At 40.5% G+C, this 20,144-nt stretch overlaps 1 protein-coding gene across 5 annotated transcripts in view; it reads left to right on the top strand.

Moving 5' to 3' along the window:
* The window catches only part of myh14 (myosin, heavy chain 14, non-muscle), a 34,059-nt gene extending 13,915 nt beyond the window's left edge, over positions 1–20,144 (top strand). For 2 of the 5 annotated variants that reach the window (XM_036584426.1, XM_036584444.1), the window contains 33 exons: positions 370–584; positions 739–891; positions 1,030–1,203; positions 1,964–2,137; positions 2,333–2,447; positions 2,809–2,880; positions 4,825–5,039; positions 5,223–5,344; positions 5,644–5,713; positions 6,344–6,504; positions 6,794–6,902; positions 7,088–7,219; positions 7,748–7,954; positions 8,047–8,184; positions 8,656–8,779; positions 8,912–9,083; positions 9,536–9,748; positions 9,995–10,139; positions 10,287–10,493; positions 10,946–11,050; positions 11,276–11,428; positions 11,563–11,811; positions 12,123–12,335; positions 12,491–12,703; positions 13,144–13,305; positions 13,617–13,745; positions 13,870–13,958; positions 14,044–14,167; positions 14,391–14,599; positions 14,896–15,004; positions 15,320–15,492; positions 15,754–15,780; positions 16,677–20,144. In XM_036584426.1, the coding sequence (XP_036440319.1) occupies positions 370–584; positions 739–891; positions 1,030–1,203; positions 1,964–2,137; positions 2,333–2,447; positions 2,809–2,880; positions 4,825–5,039; positions 5,223–5,344; positions 5,644–5,713; positions 6,344–6,504; positions 6,794–6,902; positions 7,088–7,219; positions 7,748–7,954; positions 8,047–8,184; positions 8,656–8,779; positions 8,912–9,083; positions 9,536–9,748; positions 9,995–10,139; positions 10,287–10,493; positions 10,946–11,050; positions 11,276–11,428; positions 11,563–11,811; positions 12,123–12,335; positions 12,491–12,703; positions 13,144–13,305; positions 13,617–13,745; positions 13,870–13,958; positions 14,044–14,167; positions 14,391–14,599; positions 14,896–15,004; positions 15,320–15,492; positions 15,754–15,780; positions 16,677–16,866 (5,063 nt within the window). In that variant the 3' untranslated portion in view covers positions 16,867–20,144. The remainder of the gene's footprint in view (positions 1–369; positions 585–738; positions 892–1,029; positions 1,204–1,963; positions 2,138–2,332; positions 2,448–2,808; positions 2,881–4,824; positions 5,040–5,222; positions 5,345–5,643; positions 5,714–6,343; positions 6,505–6,793; positions 6,903–7,087; positions 7,220–7,747; positions 7,955–8,046; positions 8,185–8,655; positions 8,780–8,911; positions 9,084–9,535; positions 9,749–9,994; positions 10,140–10,286; positions 10,494–10,945; positions 11,051–11,275; positions 11,429–11,562; positions 11,812–12,122; positions 12,336–12,490; positions 12,704–13,143; positions 13,306–13,616; positions 13,746–13,869; positions 13,959–14,043; positions 14,168–14,390; positions 14,600–14,895; positions 15,005–15,319; positions 15,493–15,753; positions 15,781–16,676) is intronic. The other 3 variants (XM_036584451.1, XM_036584456.1, XM_036584435.1) reach the window with 2 other exon arrangements.

Genomic DNA, 20,144 nt, shown 5'->3' on the forward strand with positions numbered 1-20,144 from the left:
ATTTGGCAAAATACAATACCATGATGCTTTCTGGGTTTGATAAGCTGGAAATTTTAAGTCACAATTGCAACAACAGGCAACAGGCCTTAACCTGCTACACCACTGTTATTGTGTGTTTATATCTGTAGTTTGGTTCCCTTGCTCTGGACCAAAGCAGAAAATGATGCATTGTTGCATTTTAGTTCTTTACAGAGTAAAAGTCATAACTGTACTGCTGTGCTCTGGTAACTGAGCTTAGAATTTATCTATGTCTTGTTTTATCTGTGTCTTGTCATATTTTAATGGAATAAATCACAAGAGTCCAAACTTTTTCCCATTCTCTCTCTCTCTCTCTCCCGCTCTCATTCTCTTTTTCGCTTTCACTTTCAGCCATGTTGAAGGTGATCTCTGCTGTGCTGCAGTTTGGGAACATTTCCTTTCAGAAGGAGAAGAATTCAGACCAGGCCTCTATGCCTGATGACACAGCTGCACAGAAACTCTGCCACCTGCTGGGCATCAATGTGCTGGAGTTCAGTCGAGCCATACTCACTCCTCGCATCAAAGTGGGCCGCGAGTATGTGCAGAAAGCCCAGACCAAGGAGCAGGTATGTGTGTGTGCAGGTTTGCAATAGTTATTCAATGATTGTCAAAAGAGTGTCTGTTTTGTAGAAAATAATAATAGAATTCAGTGTCATAAAAGTCTTAATCAAGTTATGTAGAGAGGGATTTATTTCTGGATATGTGGTTGGGTGTGTTTAGGCAGACTTCGCAGTGGAGGCTCTGGCAAAGGCCACCTATGAGCGCCTGTTCCGCTGGCTTGTGCACCGCATCAATCGAGCACTGGACCGCAGACAGAGGCAAGGAGCTTCCTTCATCGGCATCCTGGACATCGCCGGCTTTGAGATATTCCAAGTAAGACTAATAGAGAGGTGGAGACACCTTTGCTGAAGATGCTTATCCCATTCGCGCATTAGAAATTTCATGCTGCTTAAATTGCATAGTCTTCTGTCTTCCCTTTTCTGATATTCCGCTTCCTACTTTTCTTTACAGCTGAACTCCTTTGAGCAGTTGTGTATAAACTACACTAATGAAAAGCTGCAGCAGCTTTTTAACCACACCATGTTTGTGCTGGAGCAAGAGGAGTACCAGCGTGAGGGCATTGAGTGGAACTTCATCGACTTTGGCCTGGACCTGCAGCCCTGCATTGACCTCATCGAGAGACCGGTCAGTGTGTTTGTGTGTATGTGACTCTATGGAGGACCTGCTGCTACACTGCAAACCATCATTATGATTTTGTTGACATGCATCAGTCCATTTAGAGATAATTCACATTCTGTTCTGTTTGTAATTAGGGACTGGTAATATATGCTTTATTATCAGTAGTGTCTGCCTAAATGAATCCTTCAGTGCGTATGCAAAAAAGCAGCTACTTTGATTTTGATTTACTATTCTCCTTTAACAGCGTGATGTCCTAGTGCTGTTGTCACAATTTTTTGAGATGTAATGAACATGATATGACAAGAGCAGAAATTTAGAATTTATATTAATTTTGTTTGTGCCACAACCAGCCGTTCTGTAAAAAAACAAACATGTGAACATGAATTTATTTCACATTTCAGTCACCTTGTATTGTTTCGCAGACAAAACAAATCAGTAATAGATCCCTGGCTATGTGAATTATGTTCAGAATGTGTGTATTCTGATTGTGAGTGCGTGCTTGCTTAGAAACTTTCACAGTGCTTACAATCATAATGACGCTGTCATGCTTCTTTTATATAGTGTTACAAAAAAACACGGCAGCACAGCTCCAATTACATATGCTGATCCATTTTACAATGTCCAATGTGAAAATGCATGCATTATAATCACTCCAGGGGCAGATTTTAACAAGCCAAAGTCTCTTAGTATATCACCAAAGAGACATCAGGTTTGACAGGGTTAATGGGTTCTATACTCTGTTACTGATGGTTGGTTGGTTTCACAGGCGCATCCCCCTGGTGTGTTGGCACTGTTGGATGAAGAGTGTTGGTTTCCACGGGCAACAGATCGATCATTTGTGGACAAACTGTCTGCTGAGCAAGGCACCCATCCCAAATTCTACCGGCCACGGCAGCTCCGTGAAGAGGCTGATTTCTCCATCATACATTACGCTGGGAAGGTTTAGTGATATTATTTCTCTTTCAGTCCATCTCTCTCTGTTCTTTAAAGAATGAACTGGATTCAGGCTTATATTCTCTCTCTCTCTCTCTCTCTCTCTCTCTCTCTCTCTCCTCTCTCTCTCTCTCTCTCTCTCTCTCTCTCTCTCTCTCTCTCTCTCTCCCTCTTTACATCTTTCTGTCTTTTATTCTCTCAGGTGGATTATAAGGCAGATGAGTGGTTGGTGAAGAACATGGATCCTCTGAATGATAATGTAGCATCTCTTTTACACCAGTCATCTGACCATTTCATATCAGAGCTCTGGAGAGAGGGTGAGGAAACATGGAATTATTCAGCAAATTTTACTGTGATCTAAAGATCGTGACAAACGGCCAGGAGTACTATTTCTCAATGTCAGTTACAAGTAAACATGAAATGAGATGGATTTGCACATAATCTGCATAACTAATGTTTCCATGATTATTCTCACTAAAAAACGTTGAAATTATTTTATCATTATAATGTACTAACATATTTCTCACTTCCTTTTTTTCTGTGACTTTCTTTTTCTCTCTGCCTCTTAAACTCTAAACTCACACTTATTTGTCTACCTCTCACTGTTACCCTTCAACTTTCCCTCCCATTCTCTTCTCTTCTCTTCTCTTCTCTTCCCTGTGTCTTTCCCTTACTCAGATATTCAGACTCTTCCTCGTGTCTACTTTTTTGACTCCTATGCCACACTGCAGACCAATGGCTCTGACAGCAGTAGGTTTATCCTCCCACTCATCTGTTCCACAGCATTACCTTCCCTTGCTTCTGAATTCTCTCCAATCCTCTGATTCTGCATCACTCCTATCTCACTCTCTTGTACATATTGTGTGTCCACATATGTGTGTGTTTCACATATTTTTCCTTACTCCTTTTTTCTCTGTATTATTTTTATTCTTTACTATTAACTACTCTGATTCCAGGATTTTCTCTTCTATAAAGTGACTGTGCTGTGTGTATGCTGCAGTAGCTCAGTAGTAGTGCTCATTATTAATGAATATGAATATCTGTAGTATTTGCACTAGTTATAGTCACTGCTTCAGTAGCTGTGTAGTTTTGTAGATGTAGCTTGTTTTGTGATACTAATTTTTGCTTAATATTGTCTTTTATCATGTTCTTGTGTTTCTTGTGTGTCAGTAGTAGTAGAATGAGGATTGTGTATCAACGTTATAAATGATGTTGGCACCATGCACCAAAACTATAGCTGTTAATTTGATAAATCCATCCAATCATTTGTGGGGTTACTGTGTTCCGAGATGGAAACTGTTCTGCAGGGGGGAATTTGTCTTTTTTTTATGTAGGAACATAATCAGGCAGAATATATGAATGACGCAAGGCCCAGAAGGTTTATATATGAGTTAATTTAATAAATATATTGCCTTTAGCAACACTAAGCAGATTTTTTGAGCAAGCAGATTGATTTCATCACACATCAACGGTTGTTAGTTTTATCTCACTGCTTGTTCACGAAGGGTTTGGTATTGTCATACTAGATAAATTTACTGATGATTTATCGTTTACTGGTGCTCACTGAACATGCATGGTACCAGCATCTGGTACACTCTGTGCCCAAAAGTTTGTAGACACCTGATCATCCAAGGGTCCAAATGAAGAGGATTAATAGGGAGTTTGTCCCTCCTCTGTTGCATCAACAGCCTCTACTTTTCTGTGAAGGCTTTACACTAGATGGATGTTGCTGTGAGTTTTAATTGCATTCTGCTACAATAGCATTATTGAGGTTAGATGCTGACGTTGGGTGATTGGTTCTTGATCACAAACTCCTCTCCAACTCATCCCAAAAGTCTTTGACGGTGCTTCAGTGAACACAGTTCCACTGCTCTACAGTACAACCCTGGGAGGCTTTATACCCCTCTAACCAACGCTTGGCACTGTGCATGGTGATGAACACCAGAGCGCCCCATTCTGCTGACAGTGCTATTCTATACATATTACACAAGCTGTGCGCACATTTGCACATTTATGTCACCAGTGGGTGCATCTTAAAGTAGCTGAATTCACTATTTTGAAGAGGTGTCTGGATATTTTTGGACATACAGTGTATTTTGCAACAGCGCTATTGTAAACATACTTTATGTTTTGTGATATATTGCTGAAAATTGTGCATGCCGGTTTGGCTTGTTACCATAAGGCCCATGCTCTTTTAAATATGAATGGCATAAATGAGCATGTTTAAAGCTGCACTATGTAAGCACATTGTGTAAATACACATTTCCACCAGAGAGGTCTCCAAATCCCCAAATGCCTAAAACAAAGTGCAACTTTAAAACATGATGCTGAGTTCGCGTGTTTTGCCCTACCAGAAGACCATCTTTAACCATTCGCTGCTGTCGGAAAAAACCTTGGTATCTTTTTTATTGTCATTTTTCAGTTTTTAGCATAATGTGAAAATGCATGTGACCCTTTACATTGTGTGTAAATTTCATGATGAGTAGATCAAAAGAAACGGCCCAGAATGACTTGGAAAAAAGTCTGGTTCCATTGACTTACATTAAAAGTACTGTAGGTTTTTTTCTTCTCCTGTAAAGTTATCATTTTGGAGATACAAGGTTTTCTTCCGACAACAGTGCATTGCTTTGGTACTACATAAGCATTTTGATTTACTATCTTATTACGCATCCATTTGTTGTTTGTGTTCTTCAGTGGAGAGGATTGTGGGATTAGACCAAGTGGCGTCTGGTGGGCTGGCTGAGGGCAGCGGACCAGTGACGTTTGGAGCAGCAGGGCTGAAGACAAAAAAAGGAATGTTCCGGACAGTTGGACAGCTGTACAAAGAGTCATTGACCAAACTGATGGCCACACTACGGAACACCAACCCCAACTTCCTGCGTTGCATCATCCCCAACCATGAGAAGAGGGTGAGAGAGACCTTCAAAATAATACTACAGTAATCAGTGTGATCACAATTCTGTTGTAAAATTGTATAATTAACAAAAATATTATATATTCAAAGTTTCATACACATTTAGATTCGTGATTGAAACCCCTTCAGGTATCACACTTGTAATGTTAAAACCCTTAATTCTCTCCCTCTCTTTTAGGCCGGGAAGTTGACTCCTCATTTGGTTTTGGATCAGCTAAGGTGTAATGGAGTTCTAGAGGGAATCAGAATCTGCAGGCAGGGTTTCCCCAACCGCATCCCCTTCCAGGAGTTCAGACAAAGGTGTGAGCATGTGTGTGTGTGTTTGTGTGTGTGTGTGTCTCTTTTTTGGCCTGTATGTGTAAGCGCTGACATAGCCATCAGAACCACCTGGCCAGATTCTCCTTTCATCACATATTCTGTTCTACACACAAACATCCTCGCTCTCTCTCTTTCTTTATTCAGTGATTTTCCTCCACCAATGTTGGAGTTCAGAGAGGGAGGTGTTTTTCACTTTTCTCACACTGCTTGTAGGGGGTTCTTTATCTCATCATTCTTTGTCCTTTTGTCTCCTTTTGTCTCCGCTTGATGTTGTCTCTCAGGTATGAGATTCTGACCCCAAATGCCATACCTCGCACCTTCATGGATGGGAAGCAGGCCTGTGAGCTCATGGTGAGTGCCAGCATTTAAATCCTTTATCTGAAATAAAGAAACGATGGCACTGAAAAAAGTAATGCACTGAATTTACTGGATTCTAATGTGTACCTTATTTCAACATCAATAAAATATCTTATATAAGCATCATTTTTATTCTACTTATTTATAGTCCGTCTGTCTGCTTATGTTTAGCAATAATTGGGTTAATGTAATATATTTTATCATTTATAATAATGATTGTGTACACTGTGAAAAAGTAGACCAAGGCAGATGATTTAAACTTTTTTTGAGGTTTGAACTTATGTAAAATATTGATTTTGTTCATCTAAATTAAACCTTTGCCTAATTTCCTTCAAGGTTTTTATTTGAGCTGAATAGAGAAGTTACATTTGTTGTTACCATAGGAAGACAAACCATTTTTTACAGTTTGTTTTTACAATTGTCAAACAACAGTCAAACAATATAGAAAATTGGACACGTTTTTTATTGTTTTTTGTGTTTCATTTTTATAGCTTATACTTTAAGCATATGCTGTCATAGCTTATATTGCTACTGAGTGTTAAAGGCTATGAAGTGAATGTGATGTGATACTGATTAAGTGCTGGACAGTTGTAATAAGAGAAAGGGCTACATAACTGTTCTCAGATCAATGCTCTGGAGCTGGATCGGAACCTGTTTCGGGTGGGGCAGAGTAAAGTGTTTTTCCGCGCTGGAGTGTTGGCACACTTGGAAGAGGAGAGAGACTTGAAGATCACAGACACCATCATTCACTTCCAAAGTGCTGCCCGCGGATATCTCGCCAGGAGGTGTGTGCATTTGTGTTTGTACAGGAACTCCTAACAGTTCTTGATAGGTGTAGCTCAGGATGCCACCACTTAAACATAAGGCTCTCATTTGAGTGGTCTCTTGAGGATTTTTAGTCTGAAGAAGATTTGTAAGATTAGAAGATACTAGTAATAATATTAACAATAATAACAATGAGTAATATTGCTATGTTGTTATATTCAATAAAGAAGCAGCATGTTCAGACAAATAAAGCTTGTCTTTAAGCAGAGATGAAATAATGTAATAATTATATGATGCATTTGGCTGTAGGGCATTTCTGAAGAAGCAGCAGCAGCTAAGCGCACTGCGGGTTATGCAGAGAAACTGTGCTGCTTACCTGAAGCTACGCAACTGGCAGTGGTGGAGGCTCTTCACCAAGGTAACAAACACTTCCACCATGTCAGTGCAGCCTCATATTGCAATGAAATGCACATAAATTTGGATTCTCCTGCAGAGTAAATAGGAAATGGGCTTTATTGGATATTGTTGATTAAGATTAATTTTAATTGAGTCCCCTGGCGTTAAGAATCAGTTGACCCTTTCACCCTTGATCCTTGTCCCTAGGTGAAGCCGCTGCTCCAGGTGACCCGCCAGGATGAGGAAATTCAAGCTCGAGAGGCGGAGCTTCAGAAAGCCAAAGACAAGCTGAGCAAAGTGGAGCATGAGTATACTGAACTGGAGAGAAAACATCAACAGGTACACTAATCCCTCACTTTTCCATTCTGTCTGTCTCTCTCGCTCAATTATCGTAGCAGTTCTAAGGTTAACTGGGGCCTATTTCCCCTGCTGGAGGGAGTGCAGGGCGATGGACGTAGACCATGCGCATGTAGTATGGTGTTGCCCAAAAATTCAATCCTTTTGGATTAATATGGGGAGATTTATTTCTAAGATCTTGGGTTTTAATGTGGAGGTGTCATTCAATTCTGAACAGAGATTGATGTTGAGTTTTATGTTTGAAATGCTGTGCCTGTTAACCTCCGACTTTAAATAAGACCTCATGTACTTTGATTTTTTTTTTTTTGCCGCCTCCTTTGCATTTTGTTTATGTGAATGTGTATCATTACAAAACAAAATAAAAAATTAAGTCAAAAAAAAATTATCTCAGCAGTTCTGTGGTTAAAATCAATATTTGAAACTGCTAACTTAGTTAACAAATAGAATGTAGCCAGTGTACTAACTCTAGTTTTCTTATCGCTGTACTCTTATCTACCTGACATCTTTCAGCTGCTGGAAGAGAAGGCTGTACTTACAGACCAGCTACAGGCAGAGGCTGAGTTATTTGCTGAAGCGGAGGAGATGAGAGCACGGTTAGCCAGTCGCAAGCAGGAGCTGGAGGAGGTGCTGGGGGAGCTTGAGGGCCGATTGGAGGAAGAAGAAGAGAGGGGTGTACAGTTAGCCAATGAGAAGAAGCGAATGCAGCAGCATGTACAAGTGAGTGAACTTCTGTGTTCTGCCTGTATAAACCTTGAACTGCCCATGTCATGTTCTTTAAATCTCTCTGTCTGTCTCTCTCTCTTTCTCAGGATTTAGAAGAGCAATTGGAGGAGGAAGAGGGGGCGCGGCAGAGGCTCCTGCTGGAGAAGGTTACCCTGGAAACCAAAGTGAAGAGTCTGGAGACGGAAACCCTGACTGCAGGAGAGCAGAGAGACAGACTGAGCAAGGTCTGACAGCCCAAAACAGAAATACTGCCCTTTACTATAGACACTTGATAGCAAAATTTAGAGAGCCATCTGACTTTAAAGCAGCTACACTCTGTGTTGGGCATAAACTGACCCTACCAAAACACACTCTATGTCCATAAGTCCACTAAGTATCCAAACAGTACAGGTCCTTCTAATTAGTGAATTCAGCTACTTTAATGTGAACCTATTGCTGACCTGGGCCTTCAGTTAAGCTTGCACAGTTGCATAATCTCTATATTCTACCAGTAGCATGCTTTTTTATTTAATACAGTTGCCTCACAGCAATGCTAAAAACTAACTTGGACAAGGCCATTTACAGAGTTCTAGCTGCACTCGATTTAATCCTAAACTTGAGATTAGATCTAATTCTCTAGTTCTCTAAATCTCTAGTTTTTATCTATTGTATTTAATGACTGTCATTATAACCTCTCTTTTTCTTCCACGTCTCAGGAGAAGAAGCAGTTGGAGGACAGGTTGAATGAGGTGACAGACCAGCTGACTGAGGAAGAGGAGAAAGTGAAGAGCCTCAACAAGCTCAAGAACAAACAGGAAGCTGTCATTGCTGACCTGGAAGGTAACAGCCACTGTTTATTAATATTAATTCACAGCTCTGCCAGTATTGTAATAACATTATGTGAACTGTAGCATCATCAGTGATGTAAAACAGACTTCATAAAACCTTTTATTACCCCTTTTCTTTCCCCAGAGCGTCTGAAGCGAGAGGAACAGGGCCGTCTGGAGCAGGAGAAATGGAAGAGGCGCATGGAGAGTGAAGCAGCAGAGGCCCAGGAGCAGCTAACTGATTTGGGTCTGCTTGTCACAGAGCTCCGCAGCACCTTGTCCAACAGAGAGAAAGAGATCACTACACTACAGACACGGTACAGACAGATGAACACAAATACACTTACAGACCAGGACTGCCACTATTGATTATAATAGGAGTCTGATAATTATTCTGATGAGTAACTATATATATATATATATGTGTGTGTGTGTGTGTGTGTGTGTGTGTATGTATGTACAGAAACATTATGTGGCAAAAAAAAATCTATAAATGGGTGTCTATCAGTCTCTGTTTCTTATTAAGAGAGATCATTCAGAGAATTAAAAATATGCATTATTATCATACAAACTGCCAAGTAATCACTGCAGAGAATATTAAAGTTATCAAGCAAGTTTATTTTAATCAATGTTTGTTTTATAGAGTAATTGAATTTAATTGATTATTTCACTGTGACAGCCCTAATAAAGACATACACAGAGCTCATGCAGGCAGCGGGCAGTACCACCCAAGCTTCATCAGTGACAGTGTTGTGTGTGTGTACATCAGGATGGAGGAGGAAGGCGCTCGACGTGCGGAGGCCCAGCGGGCTCTGAGGGAAGCCATGTCTCAGGTATCTGAGCTGAAGGAAGAGGTAGAGAATGAACGAGGGATGAGAGAGAGGGCAGAGAAGCAGAGGAGGGATCTTGGTGAGGAGTTAGAAGCCCTCAGAACTGAACTAGAGGACACACTGGACACCACAGCTGCCCAGCAAGAGCTCAGGTATTGCTCTCTCACACATTTTGTCTCTAATGCTCTCCCTCTCTCACATGCTTTCTTGCTCTCGCTCTCTCTTTCACTCATAACATTAACTGCAATCAGAATAGCTCCAGAGTTCGAAAAGTGAAAACATTCACTGGCAACAGTTATAATAAGTTATAACAAGAATTTAGCTAACTGCTCTTGTTTCATTATCAACTTACATGATAGTGTGGACAGCTCATTTGTAGTCTGTTTACCTGTGTGTAGGTCTCGGCGTGAGGCTGAGCTGGGAGAGCTCCAGAGACTGGTTGAGGAAGACACTCGGCGCCATGAAGCCCAGCTCTCGGAGCTCCGAGTGAAGCACAGTGCTGCTATTGAGTCCCTACAGGAGCAACTAGACAATGCTAAGAGAGTAAGTCTTTTGTTCTCAGTTCTGTGACTGAGTGTTTTAATGGTGTTATTTAACAAAGTAATGTGTGTTTTTTTTTTTAGAGGTTGTGTGCACATATGTGTGTTTACATTCATGCATGTATGGTTAAGTATATTGGTGTATTCTCAGTCTCGTCAGTCTCTGGAGAAAGCGAAGGCCATGCTGGAGGAGGAACGTGTGAACCTGACGGCTGAGCTGAAGGCCCTGCAGGGGGGAAAGATGGAGAGTGAGAGAGGCAGAAAGAGAGCGGAAGGACAGCTCCAAGAACTGACTGCCCGCCTAGCCCAGGCTGAGAGAGAGAGGGAGGAGAGGGAGGATAGGCTTCATAAACTTCAGGTGCGGAAGAAACAGATGAGTGGAACGATTGACAAATGACTGGTGAAAACAGTGGATCAAAATATATTTACATTGTCTTGAGTTTTGTTTCTGTACTGGACAGCTTGAGCACTGCAATGGTTAGCAAAATTGGATACAATGGTTTTCATGGCTCCCGTTGATTGTCTATCAACAAAAAGGCCCTTTATTACTGCATAGATAACCTGGACTGAAACACTTCAGTGTGAAGGAGCGGAGCTGAACTGCAGTAGGCTAAATAAGTGGATATATATGAATGTGTACATCAAATTCTCATTAAAAAAAAGGAAAGACAGTTAGATTTTTTTGCCCTGTGGGCCCTTTTATATGTTTGCAAGTGAAATTGTATTGCCTGAAATTGGAGGTTATTTTGAGATTATTTTGATGTTGACTCGACATATTTCTTACAGTCTCTCTCCATATCCTTCTTTTAGTTAGAGATAGAGTCTCTATCCAGTTCTCTGTCCTCATCTGACACCAAATCTCTTCGTTTGAGCAAAGAGGTCAGCAGCCTGGAGAGTCAGCTACATGATGCGCAGGTAATTATGCTTGTGGGTGCACGTTAATCTTAGTGCAAGCTAAGCCTGATTCTGAAAAAGGCAGCTTAGAATGAATTTTGTATCCTGAATATTAAAGGGAACACTTCCTAAACTGTGTCATTTTGAACATCAGCTAATGTCTAAAGACATTAATTGGTCTGGTAAAGAATAAAGCTGATCTTTGCACCAGCTCTGGTTCTGATGAGAGTGTGTGTGGTGTTGCAGGAGCTCCTGCAGGATGAGACACGTCAGAAGCTGGCGCTGGGCTCCCGTGTTCGGGCTCTGGAGGAGGAGAAAGCAGCTCTGATGGAGAGGCTGGAGGAGGAGCAGGAAAAGACCAGGGAGCTCACACGCCAGATCCAAACTTACACACAACAGGTTTGTATTTACACACGTGCACACAAACATTTGCAAATACATGTCCTTAAACCAGGTTTATCACTTAATTGTCTGTTTTCTGAGTATTTAATGTAACTAATTCTTTATGCTATGCTTATTCTTATTGTGCTCAGCTTGCCGACCTAAAGAGGCAGTCTGAAGAAGTGAATGCAGCAGTGGAAGCAGGAGAGGAGAGCAGGAGGAAGCTGCAAAGGGAGCTGGAAAATGCCACGCAAAGAGAGAGAGCCAAAGAGGAGGAGAAAGAGCGAGTGGAACGACAGAAGGAGCGTCTGAGAGAGGAGATAGAGGACATGACCATCGCCTTGCAGAGGGAGAGGCAGAACTGCACCACTCTAGAGAAGAGACAGAAGAAATTTGATCAGGTAAGAGATGGAGAACTGGAACAGTAGAATGGATAGATGGATGAATGAATGAATGAATGAATGAATGAATGAAGGAGTTAATGGAAAAAATGAAGATAAAAAAAATGAAGATAATCTCTTTTAGGTGAACTGTATAATTTTGATCATCTTTTTTTAGTAACTCATTAAAAACACTGAAATAAGCTTGGCAGCTTTCCTCCATGACAGAATCAGTACTGTGACTGCAACAGGCAGTGGCCACCAATGACATTTCAACCATCATAATCTGCTTTGCTGCATCTCTGACTTTTCATCATCTGTGACCTGTGCAGTGCCTGGCGGAGGAGAAGGCAGTGAGTGCCCGGCTGGCTGAAGAGCGTGACCGAGCGGAGGCTGAGAGCCGTGAGAAGGAGACTCGCTTCCTTGCACTGTCTAGAGAGTTACAAGAAGCATCTGAGCAGCGTGACGAGCTGGAGAGAACCAATAAGCAGCTTCGCCTCGACATGGAGCAGCTTGTCAATGCTCAAGACGATGTGGGAAAAAACGTACGAATCGCTTTCCACTGAATCAGTACTCACTAACACCTAGTACTGTACAATACTCAGTAACTGAAGAATTTATAGTAATTACTGAAGTCTTAACATTAATAACTGAATAATGTGCCTATAGTTTAAGGAGTGCATGACTCTGTGACTCTCAGGTGCATGAGTTGGAACGTTCTCGGAGGGCTCTGGAAGTGGAGGTGCAGTCTCTGCGGGAGCAGACACAGGAGCTGGAGGAGGAGCTGGGTGAGGCTGAAAACTCGCGGCTCAGACTGGAGGTCACGCTGCAGGCACTCCGTGCCCAGTTTGAGCGTGAAATAAGCGCAAAGGAGGAAAAAGGAGAGGAAAAGAGGAGGGCCCTCAACAAACAGGTACCCTGCTTTTAACGTAGTGGACAGACTGGTTTTGTATTTCTGTATTGTGCTTAAAAGAATGAAATAGCCCTTCTTTGGGTACATGAACTTTTTGATCAGTGAGTTTCTAGAATTGGTTTTATTGTGTGATTAGGGAAAATGTAACGATTGGGAAGCAAACAGGGAAATGATACTGTTGACCCATTGGAGTTGTATCAAGCTTATACAGAAACTATTCTGCTTTTACCTTGAGTTTTCTTGGTTGTGCTGCACTCAAAAAAAATCTGTCAGACCAAACTTGTATATAAACTCAAGAGATTATCACAAGAGATTACAAAAAGAATTCTTATAATATGAGAATTGAATGTAAACAATATTCCACCCAAAAAGAGCTGGAAAAGATTCTGCAACAAATTCTCATTCTGTGTCTCTGTTTCTCTCTTTCTTACTCTCTGTAGGTGCGTGAGCTGGAAGCTCTGTTAGAAGAAGAGAAGACTCAAAGAGCTCAAGCACTCTCCGTCAAGAAGCAGATGGAGGTGGAACTCCAGGAGGCAGAGTCTCAGGTGGAAGCAGCCACACGTGGCAGAGAGGAGGCACTCAGGCAGCTGAAACGACTCCAGGTAACAAAGAATCCTTTTAAGTTAATATAGGATGCAAACATGGCATGGCAGGCCTGGTCCCAGGTCAGGACAAGTTTAAGTGGTTTAAGTAAATTTAAATGTAAGAGAAGCTGGCCCCATCTTAAATTGAAAGCTTATATCAAAACTATCACAACACAGGCAAGAAAGTTGCCCAAGTAGTATTTCAAATAGCCCAAGTAGCGCCAGTTCTGTATTTGCAATGATATGTGTCTGATTCTTAAACATTACCATAGATCTATAAGCAGGATGTTTGTGATCATGCTAGAGTGCTTTCTTGCCTATTCACTCAGGCTCAGATGAAGGAGGTGTTGCGAGAGTTGGACGAGACCAAGATGGCTCGAGATGAAGTCGTTGCCCAATCAAAGGACAGCGAGAAGCGCCTGCAGACTCTGGAAGCAGAACTACTGCAGCTGACAGAGGTTTGTTACACAAATGTATATATATATATATATATATATATATGTATATATAATATATAAATAATCATCCTGTGTGCAGTAAGTCATAAGCATGTGGTGGATTGCCTCTCTTTCTGTCTCTCAGGAGCTGGCTGTTTCAGAGAGGTCGAGAAGGCAGGCTCAGCAGGAGCGAGATGAGATGGCTGAAGAAATTCTTAACACCAACAGCGGGAAGTAAGAATGTGCCTGTGTGTGTTGTGTATTTATAAATGTGTGCCTGTGTGTGTTGCTGTGTGTAACACCTCTCTTTCTCTCACAGGTCAGCTCTATGTGATGAAAAGAGGCGTCTGGAGGCCAGGATCAGTCAGCTGGAGGAGGAGCTGGAAGAGGAACAGAGCAATGCTGAGATGTTGGCTGAGAGGCAGAGGAAGACCACACTGCAGGTAAACATCTCCAGAACAATGATTTATACTTAATCATTAAGCTTAATGCAACAGCTTAATAAAATTACAGTTTAAAATGAGCCAGTAGCACAAGTGACTAAGAAGGCCTCCATACTAAGGCATGAAATCCAGAGTTAAGGTACACTTAACTGTAGCATATGCAAAATGTGTTTCTGGTATAAATCGCCTTCACTTTCTCTCTGTATCTCTCCTCCTGTAACAGGTGGAGACTCTGACTGTGCAACTGGCCGGGGAGAGGACGTTGGCTCAGAAGAGCGAGGGGGCAAGGGAGAGCCTCGAGAGGCAGAACAAGGAATTGAAGACAAGGCTAACTGAGCTAGAAGGAGCTGTCAGGGGAAAACACCGACTAAGTGTTGCTGCCCTGGAGTCCAAAATCGAAGCCATGGAGGAGCAGCTGGAACAAGAGAGACAGTACGTATGGAATAGCTTATGAAGAGCAACTTCATGTAAGACCTGGTGTGATAAAGCCAATAGTCATATTGATTTTGCGAAAAACAGCACATGGCTTAATCACAAGAATAACACTTATTTGAAATTAGGTTTTACCATTATCATTTTTTTCATCCACGTACTTCACCTTTTTTCTCTGTTTAAGCTCTAGGGTACTTGAGGAGTTTAGTTTAGTTAGACATTAAGCCACAACTCCTATATTTTACCTTGCCTTGACATGCAATCAAGAAAATATCTCTAATACTTCTGTCTCTAAGGGAACGTGCAATGGCCAATAAACTGGTGCGGAAAACAGAGAAGAAACTGAAGGAGGTGGTGTTGCAGGTGGAGGATGAGAGGAGGCACGCAGACCAGTACAGAGAGCAGGTATGCCTCCTCTGTCCATTACATCATTGTCATCAACTCATAAAGACTCAAAAAACGTGTACAATTAAAACAAAGATGTAGACAGTCAACAGGGAATAGGTAGCAATACAAAGTATTACAGTTCTACCACCATACATTTGATATTCGTTCATGTCCCTGTTAAATGTGATTGATTGAATTTTTTCAAATATTATAAGAGGCTGGATTGCACACTATGCTATATGCAACAATCATTGTGTTTTATATATTGTCGTTTTTTTGGAGCTTAAAAGATGTCTAGGTCAGTTTTTCATTTTGCATTGCCTTTTTCTACAGCTGGACAAGTCGATGGGGCGTCTGCGGCAGCTGAAGAGGCAGCTGGAGGAGGTGGAGGAAGAGAACTCGCGCACAAACGCCCAGCGCAGGAAACTACAGCGTGAGCTTGAGGAAATGGGCGACAGCATGCAGAGCATGACCCGCGAACTAAACGCTCTGCGCTCCCAACTCAGGTAAGAGTGGAAGTGTAAGTCTGTGTGATGGCATGAGAGAAGTGAGACAGCATGAAAGCATAGGTGCGGGTGCTGAAGACTGTCAGTACTGCAGTATAACTTGACACTAATTATTTGTTTTGAGTCATTCGCATTGATTCATTTACTTGCTCCACTGTGTTTTGGTTTGTGTATGCATGGTTCATTTTTCCATCCATATCTAACGTATTTGCATGTGTGTGTCCGTGTGTGCGTTTTTAATTGTCTCCTACACCCACTCAGCTGCACAGATCGACCCAGAGCCGACAAGTAGGTTTTCACTGTGTGCTTGTGTCTGTGTCCATGTTTGTAAGATCAGAGTTTGTGAGTGTTTTCATTAACATTAACTTTCATTGTAAATTAACTGTGTTCACTTGTTCTTAAAGAAGTTCAAAACATTTTCTTTATTTCCTGGTCTTCTCTGCTCTTCTCTTGTGAGCACATAATACATTAAGCAAATGTTAGACACCACCCTTCATTAATTTAATTAAGTACAAGTTATTCATTTTTCAGCATCAGAAAAAAAAATCAGAATCAAAAACCATACAAGATACAATAAAACCCATATATTCTAACAGAAAATTAAACAGAAGCCTGGACAGCTAAATGTAATATATTTTTTGCAGTATTTAGTGTCCCCACCCTTTACTCTGCGGAGATATTTTTCCACACCTCCCAACTTCAGTCTTAGAAATTCATAGAAGTAGAGGTCTGGACTAGAACACAGGCAGCTACTTTATTTCATTTGCAATTTTTTGTCTATTTCCGTTTCTCAGTAACAGCTTTTTGACAGCTACACATCCTTTCAGACTCACAGTGTTGAGTTGTCCTCTCACAGTGGAAGAATGGACTTTTTCAGATCTGAAGCAAGAGTGGAGCTTGATTATCTCCCTTTAAAAAAAAAAAGCTTTAAGTACTGCTTATCTGATGGTGACAGTTTTGGTGGTCTACCACCAGTTTTAACTCCAGTTCTGGAAACTTTCAGTCCTTTTACTTTTGCTTTTTATAGACAAGTGGATTATTTTAAAATGAATCTCCACAAAAGTAACTCTTGAAAAGTAATTTGTACTTAATGACCAATAAATGATGGGTGAGCTTTTTTACAGTACTGTACAGTATCAATGTATATTCTTATCTGACACTCTCTATCTGTCTGTCTCTCTCAGGCGTGCTCCTCTTCCTCTCTCAGTACGTGGAGGTCGGAGGGCTTTAGTGGATGACCTCTCTCAGGAGAACTCTGACTCTGAGGAGCCTCCCGCCTCCCCTACTCCCTCGAGCGGCCTTCCAGGCACCCCTGTGCCCTCTGACAACGCCCTGGGGCCACCTCCCCCCTACAGCCTGGCGGACACTGAGTAACTAATAAAGAGAACGCTGGGCGACCAGGCGGAGGACGGAGAAAGGGATAGGACTAATCAGTTACCTAACACAGCACTGCAGTCAGAAAACCCACACTGAGTATACCTCTGCAGCCAAGACTGAAATAACTAAATGAAAATGTATATCAGCTGGAGATATAATGCAAATAATGCTGGTACACAAACAGCACTATTGAAATCAGTCCTATATTGAGATATTGAAAAAGGACAAGAGTTGATTTCCTGAAGTGGAAAAGAAACTACTTTTTCCAATATTCTGAGGGAAATACCATTAATGTATATTAGAACAGCCACATATCAGTGCAATGTATATCAGGCTTAATGTGGCAAAGTTAAGATGGCTGCATCAACCCTAAGCGCTCTTTCAATCAATCATAAGCCATGTGTTTAAGGGCAGTCTGCATGTTTATGATGGCAATCAGGTAGAAAATCATGGTTAGACGTTCTTCAGCGAGTTAGCTGTGCTTGCATGAATGATTCAGCTGCTGATCAGTATTAATCTCAGAAGGCTTTCTCTCTCTCACTTTAGGTGAAAATGATTTCAGCAATTGGGAATTGAAAATTTGAAGGAATTTAACCTTTTTCAGAGTATTTGTCTTTGAATATTTAGGGGTAGCAGTGTCAAATGAATTTTTTAACATGGTTTGGTATCACCAATTTTACACATTTTGAACATCAACTAGAAAGTGAGAGAGAAAAAAATGATCTACTGTGATAAATCTGCCAATATGAGCCAGCTTTTACACTTTTGGCATAAACAGAGGGAAAATAAGACGGTAGGGCAGAATTTGCAAGCCAACAGAAAAATAAGTAAAAAAAAAGAAAAACCTAAACTTGTAGGACAAAAAATACAAAAATGATACATTAGAAGATAAATAAATAAGAAGTTGAAAATATTTGCTTTTCATGTACATAACAGTAATAATTCAGTGGTATTTCACACTGGCTCATTAGTGATATCTTTTGTGGGGTGAGATCCCCAAAAACATTGTGCAAGGTCATTATAGGATCAGTCAAGTGTTTCCCAAACTGCTAATATCAAGTAACAGTAGACAGTTATCATCATAGGTAAGATGCAACATTTTGGGGAAGCTGGGCCTTGTTCAATTTCCTGTTACATCCAGGGTACCTTAGATACTGCCCCTGCCCTTTTAGATCAGTGGTTCATTCTAAGGCAAGTTCATTTGTTACGTAGACTGTGAATAGTTAGACAGTGAGGATTTCTTCTTCTTACATCTTTTCATTTCACTACCAGTTTCAGACACCTTAATTGTAGTGCTTATCAAGCTAAAATATTCTCATTATTCATGTTATTTATTTGTATTTTGAATTATTTTCTTGTCTTATAAGAATATGTCATGGTTGTTGCCTATACTTTGCAGTTTAACAAAGGGCCAAGACACGTTACTGATATCATGAGGAAGAACACTATATGTACAATTTCTCTAAAGACACAGTGAAACTAGAATTCTAGAAAAGTGAGAGTCATGTGTTAAAAAACATATTACACTAATAGTAATGGCCAAGACAATGAACAACTCAGAGAGGAGACAGACTGGTGTGCTGTGGCTCATCTGTCAAAGAGAGATTTTTTAGTCTTGTTACAGAGCTAAACGGTATGGTTATATCATGTCACTAAGCGATCTCATTGTTGGAAGCACATCACTGACTTTGTATCGATCTAAATTACATTTAAGATGTTTCTTTTTTACTCTGTCTGTGTAAAATACTCATGGAACAAAGCTTTTATGTTTTACCAAATCTATGGCGAATGGATGAACAAAGGGATATCAACTAAGGCAGTTCCACAGTAGATAGTAGTACAACCCTGTAGTTTAGGCTTGTAGTGATGCTGTACATAATTTCAACACATCTTCCCAGCCAACACCCAGAACTTTCCCAGAATTCCCCTTCATCCTAGCTGTTTTTGCACACATGATGAGCTAGTGAGCTTTAGATCACAGTAGGATAGAATCTGTTGTAGCTGATTGGTTAAAAGGAGGGTTGAAGTTTTTCCTTGGTTAAGAGAGCCTTATGAATTGTTTTTACTGATTATTTCTATGCGGTTTAATGTAACCACAATTGCAGTAAACCACACAGAACCGTCTGTAAAACTCCTCTAATGAATGTGTTCCTTTATGAGGTTTGATGAATTCATTCCTGTGTTTTCAGGCTAAAATAAGGCCTTTCCCTTAATGACATCTCTATTCTATTCACCTCAAATAAAAAAGCTGCTCTTTTCTTGTATTTTATCTATGTTGCTAGTTCCATTTTAGACATTTCTCATTACGTCTTTCCTTAACAGAGTCCCAGGTAATATAGAAAGAATGACACTGTACTGTTTTACAGACTATACTTGTGAAATGTACTGAAAGGTACCTTAATGGTCAGGCACTGATCAAAATCAGAAAGTGGTAGTTTTTGAATTAGGACCAAAAAAATCACTACAATCTCGCACCTTCAGTTCATTAGACATATGCTGTAGGAAATTAGATCTGGTAAGGTTTGCTTCTTTGACTACCTGCTTTGTGTTATTTGCTAATGCTACTTCTTTGTGCAATAACAAAGTTCCTTAGATCCACTGGTGCTCTGAAGGCTGGTGAATTAGGCTTGGCCTTGTTTACCAGCATTATTTATTGTTCAGTACCCAAACTGGCAATTATTCTCAGCTGACACTGTATAAGATACATTGTCTCCAGTAATATGGGAGAATATTTTGACTGATATTACTCTCATGATTAAATATTGGTATACATTAGCCATGTGCTAAAACACTATTCTCTTGTTTGTTTTGTACAAGGGATTTTTAAACTTTATTCTGATATAATAACATTTTTGCCCATTCCGATTACAATTAAAAGGAGAAACTGCACTCATGATTAATATGCTTTGAAAATATTCTTCAATTTTAAGAAATTGGATTTATGGAGGGCTACATGTAACATTCTCCTGTACTTAAGTAATTTTAATACAAAAAACACTACTGATTTCAAATTTCCAGTGAATTAAATGTATGGCTCTCGTTTTGCACAAATCGTTTTTAATATTTGTTTTATGTTGTTTTATAACTCTAGACTTCAGTCAAAAGAGACAGGTGGTTTCATCTAAGCTGCTCTTTGACTGTAAAGTATTGAATGTGTGATAAGATTAGTGATGGACAGAGAGAATGAAGAATGCCTCTTGTATTTATTGATGGCAAGACTGGTGGTGTCTAGAATATAAGGGTTTTTGTCTTTTTTTGCCTTTTTAACTATTGTT

The sequence above is a fragment of the Colossoma macropomum genome, unplaced genomic scaffold (genome assembly GCF_904425465.1).
Source record: "Colossoma macropomum unplaced genomic scaffold, Colossoma_macropomum, whole genome shotgun sequence".
Classification (NCBI taxonomy): Eukaryota; Metazoa; Chordata; class Actinopteri; order Characiformes; family Serrasalmidae; genus Colossoma; species Colossoma macropomum.